Source organism: Pantherophis guttatus, chromosome 2 (assembly GCF_059756535.1).
Source record: "Pantherophis guttatus breed Tessera chromosome 2, ASM5975653v1, whole genome shotgun sequence".
Classification (NCBI taxonomy): Eukaryota; Metazoa; Chordata; class Lepidosauria; order Squamata; family Colubridae; genus Pantherophis; species Pantherophis guttatus.
The window spans coordinates 160,122,162-160,149,854 of record NC_142064.1 but is presented as its reverse complement, the minus strand read 5'-3'; the positions used below and the strand labels follow the sequence as shown (position 1 = coordinate 160,149,854).

At 43.8% G+C, this 27,693-nt stretch overlaps 2 protein-coding genes across 5 annotated transcripts in view; both read left to right on the top strand.

Moving 5' to 3' along the window:
• Positions 1 to 27,693, top strand: part of CACNA1G (calcium voltage-gated channel subunit alpha1 G) — a 419,473-nt gene that overhangs the window by 146,317 nt on the left and 245,463 nt on the right. The window lies entirely within an intron of this gene.
• Positions 15,878 to 17,590, top strand: LOC148115399 (uncharacterized). The gene has a single exon (XM_087888199.1). It carries the CDS (start codon positions 15,878 to 15,880, stop codon positions 17,588 to 17,590), a length of 1,713 nt encoding a protein of 570 aa, XP_087744325.1.

Sequence of the window (27,693 nt, the reverse complement as noted above, 5' to 3'; positions counted from 1 at the left end):
ACTTGCTCTGAAAGTTGTGAATGAACAGAATACTGAAAAAGGCGGCTCCCTATTGAGCATTTTGCATTTCTCTAATGCTTTTTTGGGGGGGAGATCCTTTTGTGTCTACCTAAATTGCTGTTATTCGGCACCATTTCCTTTCTTCTCTCTTGGCTCACACAGCACTTGGCCTCATCTGCTCATGTAATCCAACTGGCTGCAGACAATGCACAAGGGTCCATGATATTACTGCATTATGACAGTATTCCCCCAACCGAATCAGAGCTCACAGTCTGTAGGAATCAACAGCAAGATGAGTTTGGTTTCCCCGGTGTTTGCTTCAGGTAGCTTAGAGTCATGTCAGTGCAAATGTGATTCCCTGTATATGTTCTCCTCCCTTATAGGAGCTGTCTCCCAGCTAAGACCCTCTGGACGTGTTGTTCGCCTATATTTTTTGAGAATCCCCAACTACCAGGGAGAGCAGCTATTTGAGAAAGCTGCCCAATAAAGTATGTTCAAGGCAGGTTTTGTTCAGAATTAACAAAATAACATAAAAGTATAAAAATCAACAACCCAACCCAAATTCGTGGCAGCCTATAGAAAATAACCTATATTCATCTTTATAGAAATACTAAAGAATATGAGAAATCAAAATCAAAATGTGACTAAATGAAAATATGTGAAGTAGACTGGAAAACAAACTAGATCATACATGTACTCCAGTGAGTATTTTTGGAGTGCATGAACTGGAAGTCAATAGTTCAGAATTCTTAAAATAGCATACGGCATTCCTGAGTCTCTCTACTGCAGACACTTACTGTGATATGCTGGCCTGGAAGCATCTTTTCCTGTTATTTGATTTACAGGACTACTGGGTTACATGGTAGTTATGTAAAAAATAATTACATCATATTCTATATGACATCAATATTTATTTATTTATTTGTTTGTTTGTTTGTTTATTTGTTTGTCAGATTTATATGCCGCCCTTCTCCTGTAGGACTCGGGGCGGCTCACAGCAATAAAACAACCCGACAATAGATAAAAATTAAATAATATTAAAAACCAATTTAAAATCCCTGAATCCCCAAGTTAAAATCCACGGCAGATCAGGGAAGTTGCTGAAAGAGCCATGTCTTTAGGTCGGCGCAGAAGGTGCGGAGGTCGGGGGCCGTCCGGAGCCCGGTGGGCAACCCATTCCAGAGGGTCGGTGCAACCACAGAGAACGCTCTCATCCTGGGGACTGCCAGCCGACACTGTCTGGCTGAGGGGACCCGGAGGAGGGCAGCCCTATGTGAGCGCACTGGGCGGTGGGAGGCTGGTAGGAGGTGATCCTGCAAATACCCCAGGCCCATGCCATAAATATTAATTTATGTTCCAAATAAATTATAAAAATATTCCAAAATATTCAAAGTAACAACAGCACAGAAAAATGTGACTTATGACTGTTTTTTCACACTGACGACCCTTGTAGCTTCCCCATGATCATGTGATCAAAATTTAGATATTTGGCAACTGACTCACATTTATGACATTTGCAGTGTCCTGGGGTCAGGTGACCATGTTTTGCGACACGCAAAGTCAATGGGAAAACCAGATTCACTTAGCAACTCATTTAACAACTGCAGTGATTCGTTTAACAACTGTGTCAAAAAAGGTTGTAAAATGGGGCAAAATTCACTTAACAAATGTTTCACTTAGCACAAAAGTTTTGGGATCAATTGTGGTTGTAAGTCGAGGACTATCTGTACTATATGTTTGGCTTTATTTAATAAAGAAGGATTGTTGGCTTCAATAACTCCCCAAATGCTGCAAGTTTAAAATCAACCGGGCAATAAATTAAAATGGCACAATTTCTTTTTAAAGTTCAATGGCTATGATTTTTTTTTCAAATGTCAATTATAATTTCTTAGCATTCTAAGTGGTTTTGCACATCTTTTGTGTATGTGCGATCATTCAGCTTCTAGCATTTGGTTAGACATGTCAAATGTCACTGCCCTTTTAAATATTGTGGTTTAATGGGGTACCATGATGCTGATAAGAATATGCTACAATGGTTCCTATGAAAGAACGCTTGGTTCATCAAATGGCACCCTCCATTTTTATTTCTGACCAAGAGGAACAATATTAATAGCACTGTTATTAACTTGCCTTTCCCCCTTTTAGAGTCCATGCATTATTGACTGGATCTTGCAGTATTATTCCATGGCTGTATGTGCAGATTTATGCAGTTGTTGGCATGTTATATGTTGAAAGATAAGAATTGTGAAAATTTTGAAAATGATCCTCCAAGGGAGAGGGTCAAAGAGAAGAATAGGAGCCTTGAAGAAAGTTTGAAATAACATAATCTGGGCCAGGGGTCTCCAACCTTGGCAACTTTAAGACTTGTAGACTTCAACTCCCAGAGTTCCTCAGCCAGCTTTCACTGAGGAATTCTGGGAGTTGAAGTCCACAAGTCTTAAAGTTGTGAAGTCCACAAGTCTTAAAGTTGCCAAGATTGGAGACCCCTGATCAGGGCTACATGAGCAGCTGCAAGAGACAGAATTGCCTTTCCAGGTCTTGGGGTTACTTTGTTATTGTTCCTACTGAATGGTCTCCCTTCATTCCAAGGGTGCTCCACAGTTTAAAAAGAAATGCAATTATGTCACGCAGACATCTAAGGACAAAAGGACAAAATTGATTCTCTGAAAGCTGGCACTTCCATCTCCAAAAGAATTTCCTTGTCTTTCTCCTTTCTATTGGCTTGGGCAGGCTTTGAGAAAAGATGGGGCTTTGATTCCTACCTCCTCACATCACCCGGATTCTTCCAGCCAGATGTTGCTTCTGATCTCTGCCTATATATTATAATATATAATTTGCTCAGAGGCAAAGTCACACTTCTCAGTTCTTATGTTCTGCTCCTTGGAAATGTGTTGGTTTGTTCACGTCATCAACTTTTCCTGGAGGACTTAATTTGGGCTTCTTGCTATCATATGACTGATTGTCACCTCGGTTCCCAATTAGCACCAATTTTGGGGCCATTTTTCCACCAGGTAAAACCATATGGACAAGAAATCATCTTCACACAATCTGCTGCCTCATGCTAATGAGTTCCGAGCTCTGGGGAGTTTTGTGCCTGTGGTTTTTTTTTTTTTTTTAAATTGCACCCACAGAAATGATTGAAGCAGGTGAGAACAGCCCTACATAACAGTAAGAGGAATAGCATCTTTCCCAGAAAAATTATTATTGCTCTCAGATCCAATTGCTCATGCTGCCAGAATTTGCAAGACAGTTTTGATTATCTACTGGCATCCTCAGGGATATTGCCAGTGTACAAAAGAATTGAACTAGCAACCTCTGTGTGTGTTCATTTTGGAGTAAGAAAATAAAACAGTTGGATTTATTTACAAATGATTTTTTAAAAAAAATTTAAAGTGGTAATTGGCCATGAGCAAGTTCCCTCATTTGTATGTATGTGCTCCCGTACCTTCAGATATCCTGGTGGGAAGCCAGTGTAAATACTTAGCAAGAGTAAAGAAAGTGGAATTTATGAGGAAACTCCACTTGAAATCTCTGTTCACTGTAAAACTTACAAAAAGGAGTCGAGCCAGTGACTGGCTTCATTCTTTCCACGCTTAAGCCAGGAATCTTGGCCTATTCAATGTGCATGAACTGTATGCTAGTGTATGCACTGACTCACTCCTCTTTTGTTTCTGCTGCTTGCACAAGCCAATAAAAAAGACCAAATGTGATCATTTTTAAATTATATCTGCATCCAGGATTCCGTTCTGTTTCCCTGAGGGGAACTAGGATTTACCAGACTCCAAAAACAATGAAAATGCTCTTTGAAGCTGGCTGAACTGCTCTTTCAATAGAGCAATGTATAATTTCATGTTTGCATTTCTTGCTATGCTATTTAGGGCTGGTTTGTTCACCTGCTCGCACAAGTGTAGCAGCAAAACAGAAGGTAAGAGAGGCTGCTTGCGCTAGCACAGGCAACAAGATTTAATAAGCTAGGATTCATGGCTTAAATTATGAGGAAAACTTAGTCATTGGTTTTCAATCTAAGATTCTCATAGGTTTATTTTAATGTGGAACATTGCTCGTCTAATGCTGTGCTGAAAATGTCTTCTGCATTTTTCTCATTTATCCTTCAGCTCAGTGAAAAAATTAATGACTTCTTTTTCTTCTAAAGGAGAAAGTTGGCACGAAATTCCCATCTTAGCTCAAATCAGTCAGTGTCCCATTTCTCTTTCCACAGTCCTGTCTCTAGCTGTCTGCAACCTCCCAAGAGTCACATACTTCAAGGGGGGGGAGGGGGGATCATCCGTTATTTTGGATTACACTGGTTTTTTTCAGAGTGGGAAGCACAAGACAAATCGGAGCCACTAAGAGGGGGATAACAGAAAATAATAATATTCTCTGCTAAAAAAAAAAAGTGAATTTAACTAAAGTAGAAAAACAGAAGCACCTTCCATATGAGAAGACATCTGGGGCAAATTGGTGGATGATTTCAGCACAGGATTTCCCTGGATATGAAGATATGAGATACAGCCAGTCCTTGTTTAGGAACTGCCTCATTTAGCAACTGCAAGTACGATGAAGATGAAAAAGTAACCTTAGACCAATCCTTACATTTACAACCTTTGCGAAGGTTTGAAATAAGAGTGCAAACCCAGTTGTAACTTTCCTTAATGACTGACTGTGGTCGTTAAGTAAATTGTGGTTTCTAAACAAGGACTAGTTGGAGTTATATCATCAGCTTTGAACACAGGAGTTAAATGGAACATTCTGTTTCAGGGGATACATAAATATTATAAATAACATTGGCTGAGTGGAGACTTGCTGAAACAACCTGGTTTTCTCCAGGCTGTTGTTTCTGTTAGGTTGCAGTGCCAGGAATGGTCTCTTCTGCCCTTTTCCTATTTACCTTTTTTTGTTGTTTGTTTGTCTTATGGGATTGGGAGGAAGTCAGCACAACTGGAATTCAAGACTGCCCAATGAGTCTCCACAATTGATTGGCTACTTTTCAGCTGCTGCCACAAAGTGTACATTTCGCCTAATCCAGGGTTAAATAAGGTACATGATATAGAAGCATAGGAATATAAGCATACATGTTCAAAGGGGGGGGGGGAAGGGGGTAGCCTGGAGTAGCAAGGGGGAACAGCTCATAAATGGTTACTTCCATCATTATGAATCTCTTTGCAGGAAAATTGTGCAAAATTTGTGCAAAATATCAGGCTTTATAAATTGTAATATAGTTTCTGGACTGTTGCATTTGCTTGAAGATTAATACTGACTACAGGTAATCCTAGATTCAGGACCACAACTGAGACTGGAATTTCAGTCACAGGTGAAAGCGGTTGTAAGTTGTGACTGGACATTTTTTTGACTGTTTTTATGGAGGTCATTAAGTGAATCCATTCTCCCGAATAGGCATTTTTTGCCAGAAACTTGCACCAATGATTGTAAAGTGCAGTCACACGACAGTGGGACACTGCAACTGGACATAAATATGCTAATTGCCAAGCACTTGAAATGCGGACATATGACTGAGGAGGACGATGCAAACTTTTACGATGACCAGAAGTGTTTACATGCCATAAAGGCTGTTGTTATTTCAAATGTTCATTAAAAGACTGGCCATAATTTGAAAATGACTGGTAGTTTATCGTTTAGTATGCATGGGATAAAAAAAAAATAACAAGAATTCTGCATTGTTTCCATAGCCTCTCTCCTAAAAGGGACCACAGGCAATAAAAATTTCACCAATGTGATCAAGATGACAAGTTATAGGCAGGCTTCTCTATACTTAAAATTAAGGTCCATGTCTGAACAGAAGTAGATAACCAGGAGACTCCTCCTCCTCCTCCATCTACAGGAGCTTTGGAGAGCAACCAATGATATATATCTCCAAACACGTACATAGTCCAATAATAACTTTTTAGTAACAAAAGGAATTTCTGGATTCCTCCCACACACATACACACATACAAAGATATGATAGTTTTCAATGTTTTATAAAAGAAAACACCTTTTCTCTACACAACATTTTACTGTAGATGCAATACGTCTGGAGGGTGTCGTGTGAGGGAAAACTGCACGAAGTCAGAAATGCTTGTTCTGGTTTAGCAGTTTTGTTCAAAATGTATGAAGAGATTTATCTTCTGCCCATAGTTGTGTAGAATTCATCCTAATGCTCAGACCTTGCTCATGTGCAGATAATTATGTAGAATTCCTAACAATTATTAATTTCAACCATCTGAGCAAGATCTTTTCTCCCATTGCTTTATTGTGCCTTGTAATGGTGTGGACCAACCTTGCCAAAATTTCATGGGGAAATATATACAGAAAAACTGAAGAATTATTCATCTCTGTGGCTAGGTTTCAGACAGTGGCCAAGTGGATATGTGAAAAATTTTCAAACTAAACATCACAGACTTAAGATGGCTGGAATGTAGGCTTTCTGCCTCCTGATATGAATGTTTTAAAAATGCAATTTGGTTCTCTGAGTGTTAACTGTTCCCAAATATTGCAAACAGAAATGCCACATTTGTCTTCAACTTTAACAAAAGGCAGCAGTGTGACTGTATCCCTGAAGCCTTCCAAGTCTGGCTTTGTGATGTCTGTTAAAATCAATGGAGGATTGGACAGGATGTGAAATCTTCCTGATAAGTTGAAATGTGTTCTTTTTTTGCAAAGTGACAAAGTGGAAACAGGCACTCTGTGACTGTGGAAATGTCAAAAAGAGAAGGCGGCCAGGGGGTGGGTGGGTTTGAAGTTCTCTAAGAGCAATGTTTTTGGAAGCTGATGGATTGTGGCAGATTGGCACCCCGAACAGTATATCCTCTTAGCATTTCCCACCGATTCCAATTCCTTATAAGTCTGAAACTTCTCCTTATTTATCCAGTACAGTTTTGAACAGGAATATTGTTCTGCAGAAGAAAGTCTAGAAATATATATATAAGCAGCTTTCCTACCTCACAAGCTCAGGATGCAGTAATAGTCATGAACTGGATCTCCTATAAAGGGGACCATACCCAATCGTAATGCTGTCAGTGGCTTTCGGGAATCTGCCCAAGACTGGGAATCTGCCCTAGATAATGTAAATGGGGGGGAGCGGGGAGGGAGGGAAGGAAAATTATATTCATGCCTTTCTTATGACCTTTTCATTGGCATCTCATTGGTTACACTCTAACTGGATTCTAGCAGTGTGATCAGTGTGAGACTACCTTTGAAAAATATATTGTTTGTTAATTGGCACAGCATCACATGATGTCAATGTTGAGAGAAGTGTCCTGGATGCCAGTTGCATTCTGGATACAGCTTTGGTCATGTCTGAGAAGCTGTTTCTCCTGTTCCTTTAAGATAGCTAAGAGAGAGAGAGACCCTTCAGACAATCCTTCTGTTTTCAGAGGCTATTTATTAGGCATGTGAGGAATGTGGCATGTGCCATTCTCTGTGTATAAAATGCACCACTGGGCCCAGTTCTCTCTCCCAATTTAGCCAGAACTTTCTATGATAATGATACTTATATTACTATAAAGATATATAATGTTATGTTGCATAATTACTTGTTTGTTTATTTTTTGCTGTCAACTGCATTGCATGTTCAGTATGAAGGAAAAAATGGGATATAAATTAGGTAAATAAAAAAAGATGATGGGTCACTACATGGATGATGTAATAATGTAATGTCTCTCTCTAATGTAATGATTTACATGCCTCTCTCTGTGTGCAGGCCTTTAAGTCAGTTTTCAACTCCTGGTAACTAGACCCTGCAGTTTTTTTGGTAAGGATTTTCAGAAGTGGTTGGCCATTGCCTCCCTCCTGGAGCTGAGAGAGAATGACTGGCCCAAGGTCACACTGGCTTTTGTAAGTGGGACTATATTAACTCACAATCTCCTGATGTCTGAAATGGTATAAGGTTTCCTGCTTGAGCAGAGGGTTGGACTAGAAGACCTCCAAAGTTCCCTTCCATCTCTGTTATTCTATTATTCTGATGCCTAAACCAGTACACCAAGCTGATTCAATGGAATGATTATCATTTCTCTATCAATCATAGATCAACAACCAAATTTATTCTTCTGTTGGTAGCACTGCAAAGCTACCGCTTGCGATCATGATGTTTTATAGATCCATAAGCTTAAAGCATTCTTACCTTGTCTTTGTTTTAGAATTTTAGTGATGGTAGAGTTAGCATTTTATATTTTATAGTCTGACTATGATCAGATTCTTTCTACAACCTATTGGTTTATAGTCTAATCTATGAGTAGATTCTTTCTATAACCTATTGGTTTTCCATGTAGGATATTGACTATAAATTATATACAGATAAGCATGACTTGATTCAACTTACTCTGAATGTCACAGAAGGAAATTACACCTGCCACATTTCATCCGTTTAAGTGGTGGAAAGGCCAGCAGAATGAGAGAGAACTGTGCCAGGCATAGTACTTTACCTGTTTTCACATGGGTGTTAGGAAAATATCATGCTGTGAAGTGACAATAAGCCCATTGTTTGTGATTAGTCATGATGATATAATTTTTCAGGCTCCTGGCAATGTATGACTGTTAAATCACAGCATTTAAGGACAAAATTATCTATTTCCATTTCTATCAGCAGAAAATCCAAATTCAGTTAATATTGAAGAAGGTAAGAGTTGAAGAAGAATTCTTGGCATTTCCCATCAATGAATCTACTATTGGGGGTTTGGGGGAGTTTTAGTTCAATAACATTTGGATGACTACAGGTTTGTCAGTTCCTGTTGTATTTGTCATGAATGAGAGACGGAATCTGGTTGCCCGTCTTTCTTAGAAGCTCAGGGGCTAATCTTGATCATCATGCTTTTTCGCTATGAGAATATTGTGCTAAATGTGGAACAAGCTACCAGTCTGATCTCCATGTCAGATTTGAAATCAGCTTCAGATCAGATTTGGAGACTGAATCAGCCTTGATCATTCTTCTGGAAGGTGGGGAAAGTATTACCTTATTAAAAAGGTAAAGGTTCCCCTCGCACATATGTGCTAGTCATTCCCGACTCTAGGGGGCAGTGCTCATTTCCGTTTCAAATCCAAAGAGCCGGGGCTGTTCGAAGACGTCTCCGTTGTCATGTGGCCAGCATGACTAAATGCCAAAGGCGCACAGAACGCTGTTACCTTCCCACCAAAGGTGGTTCCCATTTTTCTACTTGCATTTTTTATGTGCTTTCAAACTGCTGGGTTGGCAGAAGCTGGGACAAGTAATGGGAGCTCACCCCATTACGCGGCACTAGGGATTTGAATCGCTGAACTGCCGACCTTTCAATCGACAAGCATTCATTAATGTAACACACTCTGCAGAGGGCTACCAGTATGTACGTGTTCAGAATGTGTAGCTAATTGTTGTGTCAAAGTCCTAAGTAACTGAGGGGCTAGGATATCTGAGACAAGCCCTCTTGTCGAGTCCTACCGGAATTCGCCATTGCTGGGGGGTGTCGCCATGTCTTAGCCACTGAGCCACCGTGTCTCTTATTAGACATGTTTAATTTCTTGCAGCTTTGGACACCCTTGACCATAATAATCATTGGATTACCTTCAGAACTATATGGAACATTGTATGGTAGTGCTTCTGCTTGCATCTGCAATGCTAGTGACAATAAATAGCATTTGATTAATACTTGTCCATTTTCTGACAATTTTGTCACAGAGTACCAAGGAATCATACTTGTTCCATACTTTTTGAATTTCTATAAGGTTCTTGTGAAAAAATCATTAGGAAGTTTGAAGAACAGCTTCATAAGTAACGGGCTGATGCCCTGGGTTCTTTGTTACATAACAATCCGGAAAGCTGTGCAGGTCTGGGGCTAATGTTTGGATGCAATGAGTGGTTGGATGGGAATCAAGTAAGCTATGTTTGAATTCTACTAGGGGAAGAAAGTCAGTGGATGAATGGTTCCCCAGATCTAGGAAATCAGAATAGTTTGCTTGTTCTGAAGGGAATTGGGGTCCCTTAAGAAGGAACAGATAGGCAGCCTTACAGTTTTCGTAGAACTGTAATTGTTATTCGTGGGCCAAATAACAGGGGTGACAAGGGATGTGTTTAATTGCCTTTAGTTCGTACGATACCTTCAATCAATCCTGCACATGGGTAGAGGCTAGGCACAGGTAACTTCATGTTTTCATTAATGTAACACACTCTGCAGAGGGCTACCAGTATGTACGTGTTCAGAATGTGTAGCTAATTGTTGTGTCAAAGTCCTAAGTAACTGAGGGGCTAGGATATCTGAGACAAGCCCTCCTGTCGAGTCCTACCGGAGTTCGCCATTGCTGGGGGGTGTCGCCATGTCATTAACGCCCAGCGCACACCTCCTCTTATATCTGCCAATCTATAGAGATTGTTAATAGTGGTCCAATTGTGCTGCATCCTGTGGTCATGGATTTGGCAGCCATTAGAAAATGGATCCTTTCATTGAGGCATCCACTCAATGGATTGTTCTTATGTAGATAAAAGACTACTGTATATCTTTATAACCAATTATCAGCAAATTTTCAAAAATATGGGCATCAATAAAGCAATGATTGATTATGTTTACATGATCTGTTGCTTTGTTTTTGCTGTGGCTATGCAATATTTTGCTATCATGTAGGCAAGGGACCCTTCCTTGTAGTATGCTTTACTTTTTCACTTGGAAATTTGGATAGTTTTATGTTTCTGCCATATGTTGACTTAGAAATTAAATAGGACAGAGGCCCAATCATCATATCTGAGATCAGATCTTGGGGATTGCATCTCGCTCTTAAAGAAGTATTCCATAGTTTCTGAAGCAGGAAAAAGAGACACCTATCAATATAAATATTCTTAAGGTCTTTTTTCCATAACATGTAGCATCAAAGGCAAATTTGAAATTTATAGACCCGCTAATAAAATGAGCAGTATACAAATGTGATCTACAGTTGAATGCCTCACACTGAATCCTACTTGCTCATCTAATTCTAAGCTCCATCTAATTTTGGAGATTTTGCTTACTGCACTCAAAAGGCTCATAAATATATAATTATCTAGACTTTTCTTGTTACCATTTTTTGTATATTGGGACCATCATTGCTACCTCCAATCAGAGGTTCCATAGGGAACCATCACAGGGATGGTCGAGAGAATGTGGGACAAATGACAAAAACCATCAATGCTGATGTTCTGCTCCACTGCTTACAGCTGTATATTTATAGGTTTTACTTTTTTTATGGGTTTGGACACATATTGCATTTAAAAATGCACAAAATGGTGTTTAGTATGGTATACCACAAGGCAATTCATGCCATAACAGCCAAAATATCAATATTTTAAACCGTTACAAGAGAGACCAATTAGTTTCTCTGAAATTTTCACAGGGATGAAGTGCTTCATGCTTGGTCATGTTTTCTGTTTCAAGATTCTTGAGCTGGGTACATAAAATTGGAAAATATTCATATGGAGATCTTACTTTTGCTGTGAAAAATGTTCTTCCCACTCCTGTTTTAAACTCTGTAGAAAATCATTGATCTTTTTCAAGGTTTTACAGTAATACCGGTAATAGTAGTCATCATCAGAAACATCCATCTGTATTTCACTGCAAAGGTCCACCTTAATCTAAAACTCCAGAGGCAAATTGGATGAATACATACAATTGGGTGGGATTCAGTCAGTTCGGACCGGTTCAGGCTGGTTGTTAATTTTAATCTGGTTTGCTGAACCAGTTGTTCCAAGGACTGGCTGACCCCTCCCACCCCGTCCCTCCCCTCCAAGGAGTCTCCACGCGACCTGTTTTGGATATGAGATATGTGCAGGGCCCACACAGAGGCCTCTGGGAGAGTGAAAAATGGGCCTACTGGAAGTCTGGAAATAACCCTGTTTCCAGCCTCTGGAGAGCCTCCAGTGCCCAGGGGAGGCCATTTTTGCCTCCTGGAGGCTCAAGGAAAGCTTCCGGGGCCTTGGGAGGGTGAAAAACGGGCCTACTGGAAGTACCAGAAGTCCAGAAACAAGCCTGTTTCTGGCCTCCGGAGGGCCTCCATTGCCCGGGGGAGGCCGTTTTCACCCTCCTAGAGGATTGAGGAAAGCCGCCAGAGCCTCGGGAGGGTGAAAACGCCCTCTTTGCCATGGTGTAAGAGGCTGAGTAGACCATGCCCCCACATCCACGCCCACCCAGAAACCAGACAGCGAACCCGTTGTTAATTTTTTCAATCCCACCACTGCACACAATGTCCTTGCTTTGAAACAACTATGCTCATAGTTTGTGTGACATGCATAACCCATGTACCTCAAAGTACAGCACATGGGAGAGAGCTTTTTGTGGTGGGTCTTAACTGGGTGTTTTGCTTTTAAAAAAAAAAAATAAAATCCAGTGAGCGTCTTCAGCTGTGCACCATTAAATCTGATCTTGCAGCTAAATAGCTGCTTTAGAAGTAACAGGCAGGACAGTAGGATCCTGTTTGCTTAGCTGGTTTGAATAAGTGGCTTTTCCTGAAAGCTCTTAAGAGTGTTTTCCCTGGCCTGTATCCTGAGTAGGTTAAAGGAATTCCCTTTTAGCTTTGCCCTAGTCTGGAGGCTGCAAGGATTCTGGTGGAAATGGGTGAAATAAATAGCTGTAATTGCAGACGCTTCCTGGGCTTTCTCTCTCCTTATCACGGTTTTGTCCTCATTGCTTAGTTATTGTGTCCTATTGATTTCCTGACACTCACTTGTTATAGAAATTAAGGAAGCACTGAATTAATCAGTGGTTGCTATTGACCCAGTAGAGCCGTAACTTTTCTTGTGCTCCTGTCTTAGAGCCAGCTCCTGTTCCCTGCCCTGAATTAATCTTTCATAAATTCGCTTCATGGATTTTTAATAGCTATGAGATTTTTGCCAAATCATGTGCCAGCTTCAGGCTATGGTCTTGGATATATTTTTCCCCTGCCCTGGTTGTTCTTTTAAATTTGAACAGGATGGCAGGGGAATCCTTGGGTCCCTGAACCGCTGGCCAAGCAGAGCAGGTCAGATCTTCAGGGATGGAGATAGGACTTGGGATATTAGAAAATTTGAAAGTGTAATGCTGAACAAACTGCTCTGTCGGACACTTTGCATTCACTAAGATTGCTGTCTGCAGATTAGTTAGATAGACGTCATATTTTTTAAAGATATGAAGTTTATGTATTTACATTACCAGTTGGTTTCTCTCTGAAAAAAAAAAAATCAGAATCCCAGCAAAGGCAGAGTTTTTCAGATTTTCTGGAGTTAAACAGGTATTTGTTTACCCATCCAATTGCTCATTGTCATGGTTTAGAAGTGAACTAGGCAGGCAAAATCAAAGCCATGATCCCAAATACAATAGTTGGATATAAGGTTGCGTAGGTTCAAGTCTACTTTAATCTGTACTTGATTCCTCATGGACATCTATCAAGGCTTTCTATTTGTTTTGTTTTAAATAAGAATGCAGGGATCAATTGAAATTTTCCTTATTCCAGCATGGGTTTGGGTTTTTTTTTTTTTAAAAAAAAAAAATTCCCAATCTAGGCTATAACTGGTGTCTCATGGTGGTTTTTCATTCAAGCACTAATCAGACCAGTCCTGCTTAGCTTTTTAAGTTCAGCTAGATGCTGCTACTCAGTTGGGCATCATTGGATACATAAGGATTTTTTTAAAAAGATAGGTAAGGATTTTCCCTTAAGATTTGTACATCATAAATATTAATGTAATCACTTAAAATGGATCCAGGAAAATGTTTTGTCTTACATCAGTCCAGTATAGCTAAGCAGCACTTCAAAGGAGGACTGGTGGTGTAATTACTTTGTCAGGTTTTTTTCAAAGGACTACCAGTTCAGAGGACTGCAACTCTGACTTTTAGATTCCGATGCAATGACTATCATTCATACTATCACAGCCTCAAGTACATCCTGTTTAATACATTCTGTTTCCTTGAAGTTTCAGATGATGTAGATTGTGGCAGATAGCCTCCTGGCATTTTGTAATGTAATGTTGATTTTTAATATCAGATGGTTAGGTGCCCTGAGCCATGGACACACAAGGAGGCAGGAAAACATATAAAGAAATGATAGGCCTTTGACTTTGTGAATATTTCTTCCGTTTTGCCGTTTCTCTTTGCCTGTGGTAATTTCATGGCTGACTTGCTTCTCTTCCCTTTGAGGGAATTTCAAGCGCATCCATACAGTGTGCAGCATACTGGTTTGTGGTGGTAGGCAAAATTTGACCTTTGGCTGGGGTTGGGTTGAACTATGGGCAGGGGCTTCTTGGGGAACCTTCACGGGCAAAACCTACGCCAGGGAGGAAGTCATATCAAGCAGAAGGCATCTTATATTTAGTGGCTTTAGGATCCCTCTCCCCCTGACACACACCCATTTGCCTTTGCCATCCAAGCATTAATAGAACGCTGTGTAATCAATAAAGGAGAATAGTTGTAGCTCAGGGCTAAAATGAGTAGTCCTTGATGTTCTAGCAGATGTTTCTAGCATTGATGATGTTACCTAGTTTGGATAATGAAACATCTGCAAGAACATCAAGGACCGCTCATTTCAACCCTGAGCTACAACTGTTCGCCAGCCAACCAAGCTCAGAGAGCACCAAGGTCCCCTCAGAACACTGTTTCAAAGGGCTGAAATTTTGCTTCATGTGCTTATTTTCCTGAATGAGAAAATCATGCATAGGAATTAAGATACTGGCACGATTGCTATATTGCTTCCTAGTTAACATCTGATCTGCTCTACAGTGATGAATGAGTGTTGTCTATGGGACATGTGAGGTCAACTTTTTAAAAAGATTGCAGGCCAAAAAGAATGTTTGAAATGGATGTGGTAGTACAGAGCCTTGGTAGTACAGGGGTTTAAGGCACCCTGTTATTAAGCTGGTTATTAAGACCAGCTGCCTGCAATTACTGCAGGGTTCGAATCTCGCCAAGGCTCAAGGTTGACTCAGCCTTCCATCCTTTCTAAGGTAGGTGAAATGAGGACCCAGTTTGTGGGGGCAATAAGCTGACTTTGTATAAATATACAAAAGGATGAAGGCTATTGCTGAGCACATTGTAAGCCGCCCTGAGTCTTCGGAGAAGGGCGGCATATAAATCAAATTAAAAAAAAAATGTGGGGAGTGTTATCCACTCCATTCATTTTGTATTTATGGCTCATATAAGATATTGTTTTTCTAGGGAAGCGATCGTGACAGCGGTCAGGCAAGGGTTAACTACCCTAATCTGGCGCAGATCGAGTCAGGAAGTTGAGCTCCTCCCCTTGCTGCTCCCTCCAGCTTTCTGACTCGATCTGTGCCGGATCGGACGCACTTAGCCATCTCCTGATCGAGTTCAATTAAAAGAGAGCTAGAAATCCATTGTCAGTAGAAAATAAACTCTTTAGGTGCAGCCAGCAGGAGAGGCTTTGGTCTCTGCCTGCTGGGACCGTTAGCGGTCTTTAAGGATTGAGGCTGGTTTTTCGCGCCTCTCCTTCCACCGGCGAGTACGGCTCACGCTTAAATCCGCCGAGGGGAACCTCCTGCAGGTCCCTGGCTGCTCGGCGGCTGAGATTCATCGGCGGCTTCGATTCCGGCGAGCGGGGCTTTTCTCCGCTCCCGAAGGCACCTAGCGGCAGACTAATCCCTCTGCCGCCCCTTCCAGCCGCCGCTCTCAATCAGCAGCCTCTCTCTCTCTCTCTCTCTCGCCCCTCTTCAAGCCGTGCCGCCCGAGAGACCCGTCCGCGCGCTCTGCGCTGGGGTGATTGACAGCTCCAGATCGGACTGCTTCCTGGAGCGAAGACTGTGGTACTGTACGGGGCTGAGTGGCTTGATTGGGGCTTAACGGGGAGGCTTCCTCATATTAATTGGAGAGTAACTAGCGAGGCCTATTCAGTCGCCACTTGAGCGCCCCTTCTGCCGCCATTTTATATTTGCCTCGTGGGCTCTTGAGGCCTTAATTTCAAGATGGCCGCTCGCAACTCTAAAACCTCCAAACGCCAGGCCTCTGAGGATCCCGAAGCCGGGCCTTCCTCGGCTGCTCCTTCAAAGAAGGCCAAAAAGACTCACTCCTCCAGGGAGGATAAGAAGGCTGCTGATAAGGCCAAGGAAGAATTACGTTTACATCAGGCAATTGAGCGTTCCATCCAGAAGGCCATGAGGGAGGCCTCCATTAGAGATGCCCCGGTTCTACCTGGGTCTGGGGCTCCTCAACCTCCTCAGGCCCCTCCACCCCCTCAGGCTCCTCCTCCAGAAACTTCGGGAGAACTGTCCCAGGCCCTGCAGCCCTTATCTCCAGATGGGGACCACTCTCTTCCTCCATTACAAGAGGACGTTTGTGAGGCCCTTTTCGGGCCTCGATCTACATCTCCTCCATCCCAGGGGCAAGCAGCTGCCTCTCCTACCCCCAAGGAGGCCCCAGGACCCCTGGGAGGTATTGTGCCTGCTGGCTTTAACATGACTCCTGAATTTCTTAATTTCTTTCAGGCTGCTATACAAAAAGGGGTACAAGCTGAGCTTCAGCGCAGGACCTCATCCTGGGTGGCGGATTCTAACTGTTCTAGGGCTGACCTAGAGGGTTCTCTCTTAGAGGAGGCCCATGCTTCAGCGGGGGCCTATGCCTCTGGGGCTCCTTCTGTACACCCATCGGTAGCTGAGGAGGATGGTAGGGACAGGGATCTGTCTGAGGATGAGGACTTAGCACCTGATCAACCGTCCTTCATTGGACTATTTAAACCCCAGCTTTTCAGGTCATTACTACACAAAGCCAAGTTGACCACCCGCCTGGGGAATTCTCCTGCCCCTTCATCTTCAGGGGACGGCACTGGGGCTCCCTTGCCCCTCTTTGAGGTCCCAGAAATAGAAACTGAGGAAATACCAGGGCCCAGACTATTTAAAGACGTATTGAAGAAGCAATGGACAGCTCCTTCATCGGGACCTAATCCCAATCAGCTCGACCGGCGCTTTTACAATCTAGCCCCGGATTTATCATCTCTGCTGCAGGTCCCCACGGTTGATCCTCCGGTGGCGGCCCTTACGGCTCAAGCTAACGTTACCGGACCTCCAGAGGACAACCTCCGTCCGGAGGATAGAAGGCTAGAGCAGTCCCTGGTTAAATCACATCAGGCCTCTGCCTGGGCGGCTAGATCTGCCATGGCTTCGTCCTTTTTTAATAGGGCATCTATCTTGTGGATCCGACAATTGCAGGATAGGCTTCCCGTGTCGGATTCCAGGACCCATCAGGATCTGAACAAGATCCTGGCCGCTCTAGAATTCTCCGCTGACGCGACGCTCAATGCGTCTCGCTTTGCGGCAAAATCAATTGGCGCCTCAGTTACTTCCCGGCGCCTATTCTGGCTCCGCAATTGGCAAGCGGATGCCAGGTCAAAGTGGCGTCTCGCCTCTTCCCCCTTTGAGGGCCCGGCCCTCTTCGGGGCCCCGTTGGAACCTCTCCTGATAGAAACAAGGGACAAGAAGCGTATCCTTCCTAGTGTATCTAGAAGGTCCGAGTTCAGGCGTTCCTTTCGCCCCTTTGACAACTCCTTCCCGGGGGGGCAGTCCCCTAGGGCATTCCCTCCTCGATCCCGGCCTCCTGATCGCCAGGGATTCCAGCCCCAGAGGGGATTCTCCAGACGCCATCCCCGTGGGGGCCGCGGTCGGCCCTTCCGCAGGTCCCGTTAGCTGCTCGTCCGACCCTCCCATTGGGGGCCGCCTGGCTCTCTTTGCCAGCCAATGGGAGGTTTCTTCTTCGGACGCTTGGGTCCGGGAGACGGTTAGGTGGGGCCTCTCCCTGGAATTTCTCTCCACTCCCCCCGACAGGTTTCTCCGATGTCCCCTTTCCAGGGATCGGCAGAAACGGCTCCTTCTGGCCTCGGCCGTCAAACACCTCCTTGATATTCGGGCCATCGAGCCGGTGCCACAGGAGCAGCACGGACAAGGTTTTTACTCCCGCCTGTTCGTCGTTCAGAAATCCTCGGGGGGCTGGAGAGCCATTCTGGACCTCAAGTCCTTGAACCGCTGGGTCCTCTACCGGCGGTTCAAGATGCAGTCCCTAGCTTCCATCCTGGAAGGCATTAGGGTAGGGGACTTCCTTACGTCCATCGACCTGACGGAAGCCTACCTACATGTTCCCATTCATCCGGCGTATGTCAAATTTCTCCGGTTTTGTCATGCCGGTCGACATTACCAGTATCGTGCCCTTCCATTCGGCCTCTCCTCGGCCCCCCGGGTCTTTACTAAATTAATGGCCGCACTTGCGGCACACCTTCGTGCTCGACCAATTCGGATCCAATGTTATCTAGACGACCTTCTCATCCTCTCGAGCTCGGAGGTGCGGGCACGTCAGGATCTGGACGCCACCCTCCAGGTCCTGGAGGCTCACGGTTTCTCCATCAATCGGGCCAAGAGCCACCTGGTACCTGCGACCCGCATCCAACACCTTGGGACTATCATTGATACGGTCGAGAGCAGGGTCTATCTTTCCAAGGAAAGGCTGTCCAGTCTGCGGTCTCTGGTCAGCTCCGTTGCTCAGGGATCCCCGGTTTCCCTGGCAACCCTTTCTCAACTCCTGGGGAAGATGGTCTCATGCATCGGCATCGTACCGTGGGCCCGTCTCCACTGCAGGTCCCTGCAGTGGTTTCTTCTCCCGTACCAGAAGTCCCGGAATTCGGCTTCCAACATGATTGTTCACCTTAACTCTTCTGTCATCCAGTCCCTCCGCTGGTGGTCTTCCGGGGCCCTATCCAAAGGGAGGGAATTCAGGGAACCCAACCCTGTCATTCTAACTACAGATGCCAGCCTCTATGGCTGGGGGGCCCATATGCAGTCCTGCCTGGCCCAAGGGCTTTGGTCCTCAGAGGACAGAAGCCACAATATAAACTGGCTAGAGCTCCGGGCCATCCATCTGGCCCTCCGGGTGTTCAGGGAGTTGGTCAGGGACAGACACGTCATTGTCCGGACAGACAACGTGGCCGCCAAGGCCCATGTCAACCGCCTGGGGGGGACTCGGTCTCGCTCCCTGATGGAGGAGGCGGAGCGTCTGGGAGCCTGGGCGGAGGCCAATCTGAGGTCCCTCCGGGCTTCCCACATTTCGGGCCTGAGCAACACCCAGGCGGACTGGCTGAGCCGATCGACGGTGGACCACAGCGAATGGCAGCTCGACCCGACCCTGTTCCAGAGGATCACGCGCCGGTTCGGGGTTCCTGTGGTGGACTTGTTTGCAACGAGGGCCAACCGGCAAACGGACCGCTTCTTCTCCAGATTCCCGGACCCGATGGCGGAATCCACGGACGCCCTCCTGAGCAGGTGGCCCAAGGGCCTTCTCTATGCCTTTCCCCCCCTTCCCCTCCTATCCAGGGTTGTCCGGAAGCTTCTAGAAGAGCAGGCGGATCTCATACTCATCGCTCCCCATTGGCCTCGTCGGCCCTGGTTTGCCGACCTCCGGGCTCTGTCGGTCCTTCCTCCTTGGCGTCTACCCTCCGCCGACGTCATCCTCCGGCAGGGCGAACTCCACCACCCGGACGCCGCCTGGCTTCAGCTAACTGCCTGGCTGTTGAGCGCCAGCTCCTGACGGACTCCCATCTCCCCAACGACGTGGTCGATACCATCCTGGTGGCTCGTCGACCGGCCACGCTACGTATTTACGGGGCGACATGGCGATCCTTCGCTGGTTGGTGTGACTCAAAAGGCCTGGATCCGAGAATGGCCTCCACGGAACAGGTACTCGTTTTTCTTCAACGAGGGCTGGCTGCGGGACTTTCACCCAACACCTTACGCAGGCAAGTAGCCGCTTTGTCATCTATTCTCTGTTTGGGCTCCCGACACTCCCTAGCCCACCGCCCCTTGATAAGGCTGTTCCTTAGAGGTGCTTCCAATTCCCATCCTCCGCCCGTACGGCGTTACCCTACCTGGGATCTCCCAAAGGTGTTAGACGCTCTCACGCGGGCTCCCTTCGAGCCCCTCCGTACTGTGGGCTTGCGGTTCCTTTCCTATAAAGTGTCCTTTTTAGTTGCCATTACTTCCGCTAGGCGGATTTCAGAATTGGCAGCCCTCTCCACGAGGGCTGACCTTTGCATTTTCCACCCCGACAGGGTGGTACTCCGTTTGGACCCCACCTTTCTTCCAAAGGTTAATTCTTTATTTCACCGGTCCCAGGAACTGATTCTTCCTGACTTTTGCCCCCACCCGTCACACCCGCGGGAACGAGTTTGGCACTCTCTGGATGTTCGTTGAGCCCTACGCATTTACATCCACCGAACGTCCTCTTTCCGTAGGTCGGAGGCGCTCTTTGTCTCCTTCCAACCTTCATCTCTGGGTCTGAAGGTATCCTCCCACACTGTTGGTCGTTGGCTTCGCGCCACTATTGCCTCTTCCTATGAGGCGTTATCTCTTCCTACCCCGCGTCGCATCACTGCTCATTCCACTCGCAGTGCGGCGACTTCAGCAGCGTGGGCCACCCAGGCGTCTCTGCTTGAGATCTGCCGGGCCGCAGCTTGGGCGTCTCCCACGCCTTTCATCCGCCACTATCGGATCGATAGTTTTGCATCAGCGGAGGCGGCCTTTGGTCGTCGGGTTCTTCAACAGGTCTGTGCGGACCAGGCCTCCACGTCCCGGGCGGGTCCCTCCCAGTAGGTCACGGGCTTTGGCACGTCCCTTGCCTGACCGCTGTCACGATCGCTTCCCTAGAAAGGGCGTTGTCTTACCTGAACGCCCGTTCTCGGGATCGATGTGACAGCGGTCAGCCCCACCCTTCATTCCGCCGGTCCGTCTCGGCTGGGGGCACTCCTGTTGTTTGTTTGGTGTTTTTCAGGTGGCTAGTGCGTCGTCAGGACATCACTTCACATCCCTCGTCGAAAGCTGGAGGGAGCAGCAAGGGGAGGAGCTCAACTTCCTGACTCGATCTGCGCCAGATTAGGGTAGTTAACCCTTGCCTGACCGCTGTCACATCGATCCCGAGAACGGGCGTTCAGGTAAGACAACGCCCTTTCTGGTCCACCTTCTACTCTCATCTTCTGTGGAACATAAGATGCAACATTCCTGGGGGAATTCCCTCTCTGAAATCCTGAAGTCCTTTGGAAGCAAGAATGTTTTTCAAGGCCAAAATTGGAGGACAAACTTAAATGTGTCTTCTCTTAAAATCTCTTGGAGCACTCTTTGGTCTACCCTCTGCCAAGTCTCTGCCAAGCACAGATCAGGCCTCAGGACTTTACTAAAAACTGCTGAGGGAGAAACCAATGGATTCTCAGATTGCATCACCCTCACAGCTGCTTGGTGTTGTGTATAATCATGAAATCTGTCTTGTAAACTTCCATGTTCCACAAAGTGTTATTTAAGTTTACCCCGCACTTTGTAGATAGCATTGGAGCTCTGTCCACCCCCCTGAGCTTTATTGTTTTGTTAATAATTCACATGGTGAAATAATGAAGAAAATGCAGGAGGTGACTAAAAATAGAACCGGGAAAGGAAAATAAACCAGCCAGTGATGTGAAATATCCCAACAATATATTGCCTTGGAATGTTATAAAGGTTTTATGACTGGCTGTTTTGGACAGTTTGTGTAAGACTCTTCGCTTCTTTTGTAGACATTTATTGTACAGGAGAGGTTTATAAGGTGCCCGTCATAAATGAGAAGCCACAAATATGTCCTATTAGCCCCGGTTCTTTATAAATATGAGCTTTATTGGGGAGAGATGAATGTACTTAAACAGTATGAATGTGAAGATTGGCCAAGCCTAGGGCAGTATTGCCAGGTCTCATAAACCAACTTGTGTTGTTGGACATCAGATCTTAGCAAAATGTTCCCCATCTTGCCCTCTTCAGAATTTTGAAGCATTAATTTTAAAGGCACAATATATGTATAATTTATTTGGATTTTTAAAAAAATTAAACCAGGTTTAATTGCCAGTCCAAGAATCAGAGGGACATCAAGCATGGTGCTGCTTCTTGTTGTTGCTAGCCCTTTTCCAGCTGTCATCAAAATGTTTCCATGGGTTCTGGTGCTTTTGACTGAGCACCAAGCTGATTTTAGGCTGCAGAGCACCCTTACTGCTCATTGTCTTAGATTACCAAAACATTAACATTTGGCATTACATTTTAGATAATATAAGATGGTGAATAGCAAGGGAGGATTGTCGATATCCAGAAGTATTACCAGTTGCAAGATTGGAATGGTTCAGGTGGGTCTATATCTTACTTGGCATATGGTAAATTGGTTAGTATTAGTTGCCTTTTGCCAAATAACTTCCCACAATTTCTGATTGTATAGCTACTTCTTGAAGATTCTTGTGCAAACAAAAACCCAAATAACATCAAGATTTCACAGATGCTTTTCCAAAGGGCTACTGAACTAACTTTTCCTTCCTTCCTTCCTTCCTTCCTTCCTTCCTTGAAATTTTCAAGAAAAATCCCGAAGAAAATCAGTTGCCTTTTGCAAAAGCACATTTGGGACAATCATGATCTGGATGATTGAGAATCTTCTTAGACCAAAAGAGTTCAACATTCTGAAATATAAATGATTGCCCCCAGTACAGAAGATTCTTGACAGTGTACTGCCATAAAATCATCACCTATTTCCAAGCTAAGCTGCTGTGGATAAATTGCTTCCAGATAGAAGTAGGAACTGGAGAGGCTAATTTAAATCTGTCTCTGAACAGTAGCTGTTTGGGTGTAGAGTTACCTGTACAAGACCCAACAGAAATTACCTTCAAACAGCATAGAATTTTGTTTTTTGACTGGAGAGCAAGAATTTTTATTAATCATCTATGGTGAATTCTGTATTGGTTGATTGATTGATTGATTGATTGATTGATTGATTGATTGATTGATCGATCCCCCACCCATCCATCCACCCACCCACCCACCCATCCATCCATCCATCCAATGTATTTGCCATCAAATCTTCTAAATTCATGAAGGGCTACAACATACAAAAAGATAAGAAGAAATGTCTACAATATAATATTTAAAGCACACTACTCATCCAAAGCAATGGTGACAATGCCTAATAATAGAAAACAAAGGTGCCCAAGTAATGATGACCACAGTCATTTCCCAAAGGCCTTTGAGAAAAACGTAGTCTTTCAAAACTTCTAGAAGGGTATTTGGGAAGGGTCTGGGAACATCACTTCTAGAGGGAGCTGTCACAGAATATAGTAGCCATGATGTAAAGGCAGGACTTTCTGGGATATCACAAGCAGATTCCCCTGGAAAGACTTCTTTGTAGGGATTATGCCTTTTGCTGGAGTGGGCAGTCCTGTAAATTCTGAGGCATCAAGCCACATAGGATTTTATTGCCCAACACTAGCACTTTGAATTGTATCCAGAAGCCTATTGGTAACCAATGCAGTACCTCCAAGATAAGTATAATATTTCATAGTGATTAATGCAGGCCAGCACAGTTTGGACCAACAGGAGTTCCAAGGGGTCTTCAAAGGTAAACCTATGTAGAGCACATTGTAGAAGTGTAATGAAGTGGTGATAAGGGCATGAATCACTCAATCTCTGCTGCTTCTGGCCATCTGAATTAGTATCCCAATATCACTCCTGATTTATAGTTAAGTATGTTACTAGTTTGCAAAAGCTAGCAGGTTAAATTTCTCCACTCCCAGAATTTTTAAAAAGAGTTTTAAATGGAGGAAGATTTTATGTAAACTTGATTTACTTCACAGTTTAAGATTATACATGTCTTCATAGAAATAAGTTATTCAATTTATTTCTGATAAGTTACTTAAGTAATTCTTCTATAAATGTAGAATATATAGAAAAACACCTGCATCCTGTTTTACTGTATACAAATGCATTTGGAAGCTACTGCCAGACATACATAAGATCCATTACAGATACATTTACTTAAGAATCTGTAATGAAATGTTAAGAGTCCTAAAAATAAGTCTAAGGTACATGCGATCTGGCCCACTTTATGAATTAGATCTGGTCTAGATTCCAGAGATACAACTGCATGATGTTTCTCCTGGTCATTATTTTGATCTTATTTCTTGCAGCTTTTTGTAACATGAAGGTAAAGAAGAGTAAAAGGAGAAGAAGACTAATATGAAATGGTTTTAGCCTTGGTGTCAGTAGTTCAACACTTTTTCCAAATTTCACCCCAAGAAAGCACCCAATGGTTTGGACCCAACTTTTATTCTACTGGAGGGGGGGGGGGGAATTCCTTCTGTCAGAGGAGTTCCACTGTAAAAATTCTTAGTGGTAAAAATGAAAAGTTTATCTTTTCCCACTGCGGCTCTTGCTTACCTATGTCACTGATCTGGGATAACTCACAACCCTAAACATATAAAGAACGGTTGCTGGACTTGGGTATGTCTGGGTTAATGAAATGAAGGACTAAGGATGACGCAATAGCAATGTTCCAATATCTAAGGGGTTGCCACAAAGAAGAGGGGGGGCCAAGCTATTCTCCAAAGCACCTGAAGGCAGAACAAGAAGCAATGGATGGAAACTAATCAAGAAGAGAAGCAACCTAGAAATAAGGATAAATTTCCTGACAGTTAGAACAATTAATCAGTGGAATGACTTGCCTTCAGAAATTGTGAATGTTCCAACACTGGAAGTTTTTAAAAAGAGATTGGATAACCATTTGTCTGAAATCATATATGCCTGAGCAGAGGGTTGAACTAAAAGACCTCCCAGGTTCCTTCCGGCTCTGTTCTGTTATTCTGTTGAAATAAAAACAACCCATCGGAGCAGATTCAGAAAGGGGACACTATATACAGAATTTCAGAGAAAGGGAATTGGTAAGATTGTTTTTTTCCTCCAGCACAGTTTTTCTGCTGGGTGAAAAGATTCCCACAGAGTGACATTGTCACTGGAAATGTCTCTTAAACATATTTTGTTGAGTTGATTCCCCATAATGTATTCAGGGCTGATTTTCAACTGTCAAATTCTGTGAAATTTGGATATTCCTGTAACCTTTTTATTTTTCCAGAAAGAGCAGAAAAAAATACCCTTCTCTGTAACTTACTGGCAAGGCCTACCTCGTGGAATCTTGAGTTGTTGACAATTTTAAATTGTCAAAGGAAGTATTTCTCTGTTAAACTGCATTAAATGAGTTTTGTGGAGCTGTCAGCATAGGAAGGATGAATTATCATCCCCTTTTATGCAATTGAGTTCAAGGTCCCCGTGGTGTTTTGGACTCTGGCAGCTACTGGGAACAATATGTGACGTTTCCATCAGCCGATCCATTGTGGAGGAAAGTGCTGAAAACCTTGACACAGCCCATGTGCCTCATATGCACATATCTCTTTGTGGCAGATGCTATGGGAAAGAATAAAGGATTGGTTTTGGCTGTGAGAAACCAGCAGGCGAATGACAGTGGTTGGCCAAGCAGGCAATGGGAAGAACCAGGGCCATCTGTTCCACTTAACATTTCATTCAAACAGTCTGATCACAGAAACCAAAAGACCAAACTCAAGTAAAGATGTTCAAAGAGCAGGAAAGACGGGCTCAGATAACTCTTGTTCAGTGCACATCATTGTCTATATTCCAAGGCGCTATAAAAGGCATTGAAAAGCTCCAAACAGGATCAAAAGACATTATCTACCAAGAATAAACCAAGGAATTTTCCCCAGATCCCTGGATTAAGGGAGCATATCAAACCCTAATTTTTAAAATATATACAGTATATTACATGGAGGGTTTTTACTAAAAGCCATTAAAACCAACACCGCACACAATTGCAAACCCTGAGGGAGACGCATTGGTCGAAAAGGCACTTGTGCTTTAGACATAAGAAAGATGTGTCAGAAATAAAGGGCAAGCCAGCATTTCATGAAGAAATTTGTACTCTTTCATTGGATTATTAGAAAAGAAAGAAAAAGGCATTATATAAAAAACAGTCTTCTCTAACCCGGCATCCTTCAGCTACATTAGATCTTGAATTGCTGTGGTTCTCAGCCACTCAGGGATTTGGAAATGTACTTGACTTCATGGGGAAATTCACTGTGGACATCCACCAGCATCTCCCTAGCACAGCAGTAGCTGCAGTTTCAGATTCCTCAAAAGACACCAGCATTTTTGCCCCAAAAATGAGTTACCTGGATGCAGTAGAAGAGGGCAGCTGCTCGCAGATACCCAATCATGCCGTGCATCATCCTGGTTTCAAAGCTGCTCAGCAGGAAGGTGATGAGGTAGAGGTTCAAATTGGCCAAATTCCAGACTGGGAGTGTTGCATTAATATCAAACACCAGGGAAATCAGGAGATCCAGGCAGTTTAAATGTATACAAAGATTTATTGTAAGCTTAAACTCTGCACAAGAATCTGAGCTAACGTCCCAAGCAAATTGGCGGTACTTAAGAGTCACAGGAATTCAAGATGGGCCGCACTTAGATCTCTTGTGGGCATGAAGGGACTCATGGTGTTTGACTCCTTCCTCAGGCTCAGCCTGGTCATCTCCTACAATTAACGGAACAGTGATGAGGCAACAGTAGGCAATGACTGGTAGTGCCATAGAGGGACTGACAAGGCCAGGCAGCCCTTTCTTCCTTGGATCTCTTGGTTGCAGTCAGCCACATCTAGGAAGCTTCTGGACCCACTATTGCTAATAAATCCAGTGACTAATACCAATTCTCTAATTCATTCTTTTCTTTGACAGTATGGAATGGCAGTCATTTGAGTTTTCAGGTTTTATTGTGTACTAATACGGATGCAGGAAAAAGCACAGAGACAAGGAGGTAATAGAAAAGAGACTCCTGTGTTTTCATTATGTCAAGGCCATTGTCTTCATGGCTTCTATCCCAGGAAACTGTGACCTCTAGTCCCGCCTTAGGCAAGAATATCAGTTGGGCCAGTCATTCTCTCTCAGCCCAATCCACCTCATAAAATTGTTGTGTGGGGAAAATAGGAGGCAAAGGAAGGAGTAGTAAGCATGGCTGCTGGTTTGAGCTCCGAGATTGGCAATTTGGTTGTAAGCATTTCATCACCATTCGAGGAGCCATCACATCTGCCCACAGAGGAGGACTTGGAGAGATGGAAGAATGGGGGACTTCCTTCTGGCTTTTCATGACTTCCTAGTGGTCAAAACCATTCTGTCTCCTCGAATGGTGACGGAGCATTTGCAACCAAATTGCCAACTTTGGAGCTCAAACCAATAGCCTAACTACAAACCTGAACTACTAATATTCAAACACATTTCAGTATTAGGTATGTTCATTGCCTTGAGTTATTTATAAAAGCAATAAAAGCAGGATAAAAGAAATCAAAAACTTCTGCACAAGGCTGCTCCATTCTCTTGCTCTGTGCATCATAATATCTGACAGTCTAAATAACAATAGCTAACTAAACAAGAACTAGGCAACTTTGGCCCTCTAACTATTTTGGTCTTCACTCTTCAGGTCCTATTAGCTCCAGCCAGCATTGCTAATGGGAAAGGATTGCAAGAGTTATATTCCAATAGTATACCCAGAAGGCACCAAAGGTCAATGCCTGGGTTAAAAAAAAGACAGCCTGTGTTACCTTTTAGCATGTTAGGTTGTGAGCTGTTTGTGGGATGATGAGCAAGCATCCATTAACAAAGTGCTTCTATATTAAAAAAGGTTCCTTTGAAATTCTGGGACATAGTTGAGAAGTCTTAAATTTTTAGATTTGCCATCCCCAATTTCAACCTACTTTGAGGTTTTAAGTATTTGGAGACTCACAGAGCTAGCACGTGACCATATCTAATGGTTTATTGATTGCTCATATCATGCCAAAAACCAAGATGAATTTATCATATCGGTAGAATGCAAAAATATCTTGTATCCCAAGCTCTCCTCAAAGATTGACCTGTTGGCAA